The following is a 9,603-nucleotide window of genomic DNA, read 5'->3' on the forward strand; positions in this document are numbered from 1 at the left end:
TTTTTAGGTGATAAAGCGACGTCGTACGGAGGAGCGTGGACTTAGTCAACAGGATTATACGAGAAGGTGTATTTCTTTCCCGTACAGTACTTTTCTTAAACATAACATTTCAATATAACGCTCCAAAAAAACTCCTTAGTGTAACACTCTAATGTAATATACAAAAAAAAAAAAAAAAAAAATCCTTGTTGTAACCCTCTAATGTAACACACACAAAAATTTCTTTGTGTATTTTTACCAAACGTAACATTTTAATATAATACTAAAAAAAAATTATTTAGTGTAACACTATAATGCAATAAATACAAAAATTCTTTAGTGTAACACTCAAATGTAACACACAAAAAATTTCTAAGTATATTTTTCCCAATTGTAACACTCTAATATAATACTCTAAAAAAAATTCTTTATTGTAATACTCTAATGTAACACACAAAAACTCCTTAGTGTAGCATTCTAATGTAACATACACAAAAAAATTTCTTAGTGTACTTTTTCCAAACGTAACACGTCAATACAATACTCAAAATTTTTTTCTTAGTGTAACACTTTAATGTAAGATATAAAAAAAATTATTTAGTGTACTTTTCTCAAACGTAACGCTCTAAGGTAACACCAAAAAAAAAAAAAAAATCTTTGTTTACTTTTCCTAAATGTAACACTCCAATGCAACACTAAAAAAAAGAATGTAAGATTCTTCAAATCATTCCAAAAGGAGTATAAGGCCAAGTTTGGCAACTCAAAAATAATCCATTTTTTTATCTTTTTTCCATCACATCACCTCTCTACTTTTCTGCACATCTTTTCATAAAAAGACAAAACGTGCACTTATTTAGGTCATCCCAAACAACTCCTAAATATTCCTTAGTAAGTTTTGGGCCAATGTATAATTTCAAATTGTAAGTGTTACGTTTGGAAAAAGTACACTAATAATTTTTTTAGTGTTTTTGTGTGTTACATTGTGGTGTGTTACATTGGAGTATGTTACATTGAAGTTTGCGTTTGGGAAAAGTACACCAATGAATTTTTTAGTGTATTATATTAAAGTGTTACGTTATTTAGAGTGTTAATTAGAGTGTTAGGTTTTTGTTTGTAACATGGGATTTGTTCTAGAATGAGAGAAAATCCAAGACTTCTATAGTGCAAATTACCCAAATATGTAATTTTACATTTTGAGAAACCCACTTTTATTCCTAAAAAATTAAACCAAATATGTAAGTGACTACCCTTTTATGTAATTTCTATTTTAATGAGACCTTTGAGTTCATAAAAAAAAAAAATAAAGGACTAAATAGTTTACAAAATCACATTTTGGGATTTAATTGTCTTTCACCCTTTTAAAAAGTATATAGAGAAAAAATTTATTTTAGAAATTATGTGCATGAGAAGATATGTAAATTTTGAAATGAATTAGTTTTACTTTCCTTTTGAAACTCATTCATGGAATTATTATAATTTTACCTTTTATAGTTTAATGAAAGCTAGCCAATAAAATTTTTTAAGGAAAAATGATATAGAAATCCATTTTGTAGGCCTATTTTATAGATCTAATGATGTGTAAGTGATATAATTAATTGTTGATTAGAATATATATAAGAGAAAGTATTACTTTTAATATCATAATTGATTGTTACATTACTTAACTTGAAAATTGGGTCTAATTTTTTGTCTTAAATAGTAATGTTTATTTTTTAATTGTTTAAAAATTAGAAATTGAAGAAATCTAAAAAGGCATGCATGGTGGGAGTTTATTTTGGAAATAAATATTTGTGCATTAGAAGAGAGATAAATTTCAAAGTGAATTAATATATGGGCAATGATACAGAGCTCAAAAAATATTAGAGCTCTCCTAAAGCTTTATTTTTAGAGCTTCAAAACTTTCCTTTTAAAACTAAAAAATCATAGAATAATTAGAGTTTTTCTTTTTATAATTTAATGAAGCTAGCCAATTGATTTTTTTTTAATTGGTTAAAAATTAGAAATTCAAGAAAATTAGGATGAGATTTTTGAGCTCCAAAAGGCTTTCTTGGTTAAAAACCCCATTTTGTTAAATATATATATACATATATTACAGCAACATTTCAATGATAAAAGCTAAGGAATATCCAAGATATCATCTTAAAATTCTTAATTTTTGTTATTTTAAAAATATTAACAAAATCCTATTGGCTAACACATCATATTAATTACATAAAATTAATTATTATGTTGTTATACCTTTACCATTATTTTCTAAAACAAAAATATTGCTATGATTATGCCATTCTTCCGTCAAATAATAATTATTTTATAATAGAAATTTTTTCGATTTTCTCCTTCTTTCGCTCTCTCCAACCTATTATTTTTTTCACCCGAAAACCCTAGCTGCCATACATTTTTTTTTTTTTTTTCACGCCATTCCCAACCTCCTCACCCTATAAAGGTCAAGTTCATGCAACTCATTATTTTTAATCTCTTCTTCGAAAACTATTATTTAAACAATATTTTACATTATTTCTCTTTTTACTCTATCTTACTTTTCTTTTTCTTTTCTTTTTTTACTTCAACCAATTTCTGTATTTTAGGGTTGTTTAGGGTGTCATAAATAAGTGTACTTTTTGTCATTTTAGACTAAAAAATTGAAGAAAAAAATATGGATGTTTGGGTTAACTTTTTAACTTTTTATGAAAAAATATGTATTAAAAAATTGTATAAATTAGTGTGTAGGGAAAAATTAAGATTGAGAGTTGTGTAACCGTAATTTTTGACTTTTAGTGAATAGTGATAACTTTTTAAATTTTTGAGTAATTTTTTGACTTTTTAACTTTTTTTTAACTTGTCAAACTTGACCTTATTGTTTTTCATATTTCTTACATCAAAGAAGTTTCAAACTTAATTGGTAGGGATTAGCGTGTTTTAGAATAGGGGATGCTGCAGCGCAGGCTGCACAGCAACAAATGCTGTGCAGTGAAATGGGCCCAGTTTGGGACCCATTTTGATAATCAGAGCCATTCATATTTTAGAATATATCAAGTAGAACATGTCTGCAAAAAATCAAGTTACTCGGATACCGTTTACCAATTTATCCACTCACATTTGTATCTATAAAAATAAAAAATAATTGTGATTTAAAGTATTAAAATGAATTCAAATGTGAGTGGATGAATGAGTAAGCGATATTCGATTAACTTGATTTTTTACAAGAATGTTCTACTTGATATATTTCAAAATATGAACATTTCGAATTATCAAAATGGACCTCGAAATAGGCCCATTTCGCTGCCCAGCAGTTGCTGCTACGCAACTTGGGTAGCAACATCCACAATTCCAATTTTTTGTGGGTATTTGTTTTTATTTAATTATAGTTTTTAAATGTCAAAGATATTATTAAATCAATTATATACAAAATGGCAAATGTCAATATTACATTATTAAGCAATTTTTTTGTTGAACTTTTTAATTTCCGTGCATAACTTTGGTGTTAAATTAGAACAAAGTGACATTTTAATGATAAAAGTTTTAAAATTTTTCAAGGCTTCATACATTTTTTAACTTTCGTTGTTTTTAAAACATTTATAAAAAATTTTATTTGCTAACTTAGCATATTAATTATTTAAATTAAGAATTATTGACAAAAAAAATTTACCTGAATTAATTTTTTTTGATATTTTTTAGTGTTTAATTCAATATTAGAGCTTCCAAATTAACTCATATCAGTTACGAACTGATAAATTATGATATAATTTAAATTTATTAGGACTAAGGCCAAGTTTGGCATGTGCCCAAAAAGTTAAAAAATTACTCAAAAAGTTAAAAAGTTATCGTTATTCACCAAAAGTCAAAAAGTACAGCTGCACAACTCCCAATCATAATTTTCCCGTACATACTAATTTATACAATTTTTTAATATATATTTTTCCATAAAAAAATCAAAAAATTAACCCAAGCAACCATATTTTTTTTCTCAACTTTTTAGGATATCCCAAACAACCCCTAAGAAATGACCTACAATTTAGGGGGCTTCATCTTAAATAATTTTTTTATACATAAATATATATAACTATTCATTAAATTGTTTTAAACATAAATATAGAGTTTTTTTTTTGTTATTTTTTTATTTTAAAACTATAGTTCAAACTTTTTAATAAGCATGCAGAAAATAAGTCCATATTTCTTATTTTTATTATAAAAAATATTTATAAATATTTATTTACTAATCTAATAAATAGATAAGTCAAATGATTCATATAAGTTGAGAACAGAGCAAAATAATTTTTAATGATAGTAAAAGACAAGTTGGCATAAATCTAATGTTAAGTCCAAATTTAATATCCTAATTTATTTTTATGTAAATCTTATAACATTAGACAAATTATAATTTTCAGACGTCACAAAACATGAAAAAATTACTATATTGACAAATGCAATTTACCACTATCATATGATAAATTAAATTTATGAAACTCATAAGATGAAATGTATTTATATTTTATTATAAATATAATTTTTGTGATTTGTTTTTATTTTTTTACCACTTAAATTATGACATATATTTGTTATTAAGCCTACGTTTGGGGAGAAAATTTTGGGGCTTTTTTGGCTATTTTAGCCACAAAAGACAAAATAGGCTATTTTAGCCACAAAAAACAAAACATCACATCTAACCCATAATCATTACACTCTTCTCTCACAAAAAAAGTCAAAAAAGCCAAAAAGCCAAAAAGCCCTTCCCAAATCAGTTTTTTAGCCCAGGCTAAAATAGCCAAAAAAGCCAAAAAGTCAAAAAGCCAACCCACTTCCCAAACGTAGGCTTAAGAACTTAGAGCATACAATTAATGACATTAGAATAAAAAAAAAATCTCTTATATGTAACTGTGATAAAAATGAATAAAATTTAATTAATTTTTAATCATTTTTGTTAAATATTATAGATAAATTTTTTAGATTATTATTTAATTTTAAAAATTAATTTTTGATTATTTATTTATACCCATGCATAGCATGAGTAATTATGTTAGTATACCATTATATAAAAAAATAGAGAAATAATATAATCTAAAATAAATTAAAACTCAAAATTTAACTTTTAATTAGTTCCCAAATTAACCTACAGGCTTGTTTTAAAAATTAAGTTAAAAATTAATTTTTTAAATTTTTTTTAAAAACGTAAAAAAAGAAAAAAAGAAAAAAAAAAAGGGAGGGAAGAGTTGTCACTCAAAAAAAAGTCAAAAAACCAAAATTAACCATGTTCCAAAACAAGCCATAGTTCGTGTCCACTCCTTATTGGCAAACCTGAGAGCACACGGATCGCATAAAACTTACCCAGAACCGTCGATTAAATTCTAATCCAACGATCACAAACACAGAATCCCTTCTACACCACCGTATATATATAAGAATCGTCCCAAAATCAATCAATACGCTTTGCTCGGACAAAAAAAGCATCACAATAGCTATATAGTGGCTGTTTGTTTCTCGGGAAAATCGGTTTCTGACTGAGAAAGCACAGGAAGAAAATGGATGCCGGTGGAAAGGTGAAGAAAGGTGCCGCAGGAAGAAAGGGAGGCGGTCCGAAGAAGAAACCGGTTTCCCGGTCCGTCAAAGCCGGTTTACAGTTCCCGGTCGGTAGGATCGGCCGGTACTTGAAGAAAGGCCGGTACTCTCAGCGAGTCGGTACCGGTGCTCCGGTCTATCTTGCCGCCGTGCTCGAGTATCTCGCTGCTGAGGTCTCTGTCTCTGTCTCTGTCTCTGTCTCTGTCTCTGTCTCTGTCTCTCTTCTGTTCTATATTCTGTGTTCAAGTTTGTGTTTTGAAGTAAATGTTGAGATAGTTTGTTTAATGTCTTCAATTTATGTGCTGGGTTTTTTTTTTTTTTTTTTTTTTTTTTTGGGAATGTGAATTTTCTTTGAGTTTGGTGTTTGATTTTCAAATTTTGCATTTTTTTTTTTAGTTATTGTGAAATGTTTTTGGGGTAAGCTTATTGATATGTTTGTTTTACTAGGTTTTGGTTGTTGGATTGGATCTAGTAGGGCTACTCTTTTGTTTAAGTTGTGAAAAAAGCCCTAATCTTCTGTTTGGGTTTTGAAAAATGAAATATTTTCACTTTTTTGTTGGTTCATGTTGTGATTCTTGGCTTGTTAAATTGTTTAGGGTTTTGTTGAATGGAGATACAACCTTGAAATTGAAATCATTTGGTTGATTTCATTTTTTTTTTCCTTCTGAGATTGCTTCCCTCAGTTAGGAAGAGAATTGTTATGAATTTTAATCTGATGCTATATTGGCTATCTTGGATTTAGGGTTTGTTGAGGGAAGTGAAATTACTTGGTCTTGTCCATTTTTTTAGGAGTAACCCCCAAAATTATTAATGCTTATGCATTTTCGTAGCTGAACCTAATTAGGGTTTTCTATGTCATTTTCCTTTTCCATTCCTTCGATGAATGATATGGGAATTTTGGGGGAAAAAAAGAGGAAAGCAAATTCTCTCTCAAATGATGGAATCCATCAAAGAGATATGGTGGTGTTTGGGAAGTTTGGGACTTTTTTTTCATAAAGAGACAAACTTTTTGCAAAATAAAAAAAAACATCTAAACAAAATATTACATTCAACTTCATAATTATTTTATTTTATTTTCTCACAAATATTACATCTAATCACAAAATAAACTTACATTTCTGAGTTCTTTATTGAGAATAAAAACATTTTTGACTGAATGTAATTAAGAAAACTCTATGGAAATAGTTTGATGCCATGTCTTTGGATACTAGTGTCAATAAATCCCGGAACCAAATTAAGTTTAAACATAGAAAAATAAAAAAAGGGGAAAAGAAAAGGTAGGGCCTGCTTGGTGCATTTTATGGAGGTTGCATATGATGTTTGGTTTTGTATTTTATGATGCAACAATTGCTTAAATAAATTTAAAAAGTTGATTATTGTGAAGTTGGGTGACATTTTTAGCTTTTTGGTTTTGATTATTAACTTAGTTGACAAATAATTGGACTAAAATGATAATAAATTAAATATGCCAATTTTGTTTATTTTCCTGTACAGTTTAGCTGTGGATGAGCAATGTCTCTTAGTGTTTGATTCATTGCAATGAAATGATCATTCTGACAAAATATCCATTCTTATGTTTGGTTGATTAAAAAAATAATGAAAATATATTATAAATAGAATGATTATTCATCATTGTAAGGGAATAATCATTCCATAATGAGTTTAGGGAATGACCATTTCATAATGAGTTTAAGGAATTACTATTTCATTTCAGTCCATTTCCATTCTATGTCATTTTAGTGAACCAGACAGCATTAGTAAATTTTGTATGATCTGATGATGGCTATGGTCGGTGTTGGAATTGTATTAGGTTTTGGAATTGGCTGGAAATGCTGCAAGGGACAACAAGAAGAACAGGATCATACCAAGGCATGTGCTTCTGGCTGTGAGGAATGATGAAGAACTTGGAAAGCTACTTGCTGGAGTGACAATTGCTCATGGAGGGGTGCTACCCAACATAAATCCTGTTCTTCTCCCTAAGAAAAATGAGAAGGCAACAAAGGAGCCCAAGTCTCCATCCAAGGCAACCAAGTCACCAAAGAAAGCCTAACTTCTTAAGAGTGTTAAAGAGAGAGTCTTGTTTACTTCTCTCTGTGTATGTAATTTCCTTTTCTGTTTGGTATGTAGGAAAGCTAGCATCATGTTGTTAGGGATTGTGTACTCTTTGTTTGAATATGCTTGTTAGCACATCAGTGTTGGAAATCACAGAAATTAAATTGTTAGTTTCTATTCTTAGTTGCCAATTTGATGGATTCTTGTTTTTATTTGCTCTCTCTAAATGCGGGTTTGGCTTGTCGTGTTTTATTGTCAAACATATTTGATGTTTTTGTTAAAAAAAATTGTAAATATTATTGAACTGGTTGATTGATATCAAATGGGTTAAATCTGGATCAAATACGACCCTCTTGTAATGCAATCTTCTGATGATAAAATGCAAATTCTTTCATTTACATGGTGGTTTATATTTGTGATCTGTGGATAGTGAAGTTGTGGCACAATAATGTAGAGCTGAAGGTACTGTCTCCATATAAATTGTAGAATGAAGAGTTTGGGTGTTACACATTTAATGTGAATAATTGAATATTAGTGCTAAGTAGGGGTTTAATTAACCACCGACAACCTATCATCTTTGTCCTCTTGCGACAATGACACTACCGACCACTGCCACAATGAGGAGATCCGCAACAATGACAATGTTGAGTTAGAGATTTTGTGAAATTGTGTTTTGAATTTACAAATGGATTCAATGTATGTTTATGCATATGTTATATTTGTGTATTATATGTGTTTGAAAAATGTTGAATTACAAAATTTGCATTCAAGACTTGTAAATTTATAGATCAATTTCAAAGTGAAATCAGTTTGTAATTCTGTATAAACTAGTAGTAATAGTGTTATGCACGAGATTTTATAAATTTAAAAAAGTTATTATAATTATTTTAAAATAATTTAATATTTTATCTTGTGGTATATATAAAATTTATAAGTTAATTTTTATGTTTATAATTTTTTAAATTATTAGTTTAAAAAAATTTAAATATATATATATATATATATATAAGTTTAATCAGTACAATTTTGATAATTTGTATTAAAAAAAAAGTTAAATTTAATTAAATAAGATTAAATGAGTTATGACATACATTTTCTTGTTATGAAAATATACAAATTTAAAAGTTATAATTAAGACAAATATACAATTTTATTATTAAATGTGAAGTGAAATGATATTTAATTATAATTAATATGATGTTTCTATTATTAATCTCATAATTTAAGTTACATTTCTTTTGATTTCAATTTCATAACTAAAAATACAATATGAATATAATACACACATAGATTTAGTCTTTAATATTTTCAAACTTTCATCATTTTCTTTTTATTTTTTTTATCTAATTTGATTTTAAATTTGAATAGAATTTTTGATTTTATATGAATTATTTTAGCTTTTTCATCAAATTTTTATCAAATTTTAAAAGAATTTCAATCTTATCCCAATTCCCCCCCCCCCCCAACCAATTTTGATGGAAAAAAGAATAATTTTCACATTTTATCTTTTTAAATTTTAATCAAATTATAATTTGATAAATAAAAATATTAAGAGTTGAAGATTCTGGAATTATAGTGAAATAACATCTAGAAATAGTCAAAGTTTGAGTATGTGGTTGGTTGAAATATATAATTTAATTAATTCTTTTCTCATATTTGTGTAAAAATTGACACTTATGATTACATCCTTATAAGTTAGATTATTGAGGAAAAAAAAATTTGAGGTGTCAAATATTTTCGATTTGTAAATATCCTACATATTAAGGCTTGATTTGGCATGTCTTAAAAAAAACAAAAAATTAAAAAATTACTCAAAAAGTTAAAAAGTCATCACTATTTACCAAAAAAATTAAAAAATTAATTTAACACATAATTACATTTTAGACAACTCTGCCGTCCCACAACGGAGTGCCTTTTTGGAAAATTTGCACTTATTTAGGTACACAAATAACACGGTGCTCTTCGGCCCATAGGGCCCCATCACAGGTCCCGTTTTAATAATCTGAACTGTTGAATGTG

The 9,603-nt window shown here is 27.5% G+C and overlaps 1 protein-coding gene across 1 annotated transcript; it reads left to right on the forward strand.

Moving 5' to 3' along the window:
- The first annotated feature begins 5,236 nt into the window (after positions 1-5,236).
- LOC114308704 (histone H2A) lies at positions 5,237-7,775 on the forward strand. The gene is made up of 2 exons (XM_028254354.2): positions 5,237-5,705; positions 7,343-7,775. The coding sequence occupies exons 1-2, from the start codon at positions 5,496-5,498 to the stop codon at positions 7,580-7,582; spliced, it is 450 nt and encodes a 149-aa protein (XP_028110155.1). The 5' UTR covers positions 5,237-5,495; the 3' UTR covers positions 7,583-7,775.
- The last annotated feature ends 1,828 nt before the right edge of the window (positions 7,776-9,603 follow it).

This window comes from Camellia sinensis, chromosome 10, assembly GCF_055761805.1.
Source record: "Camellia sinensis isolate YWXY chromosome 10, ASM5576180v1, whole genome shotgun sequence".
Lineage (NCBI taxonomy): Eukaryota > Viridiplantae > Streptophyta > Magnoliopsida > Ericales > Theaceae > Camellia > Camellia sinensis.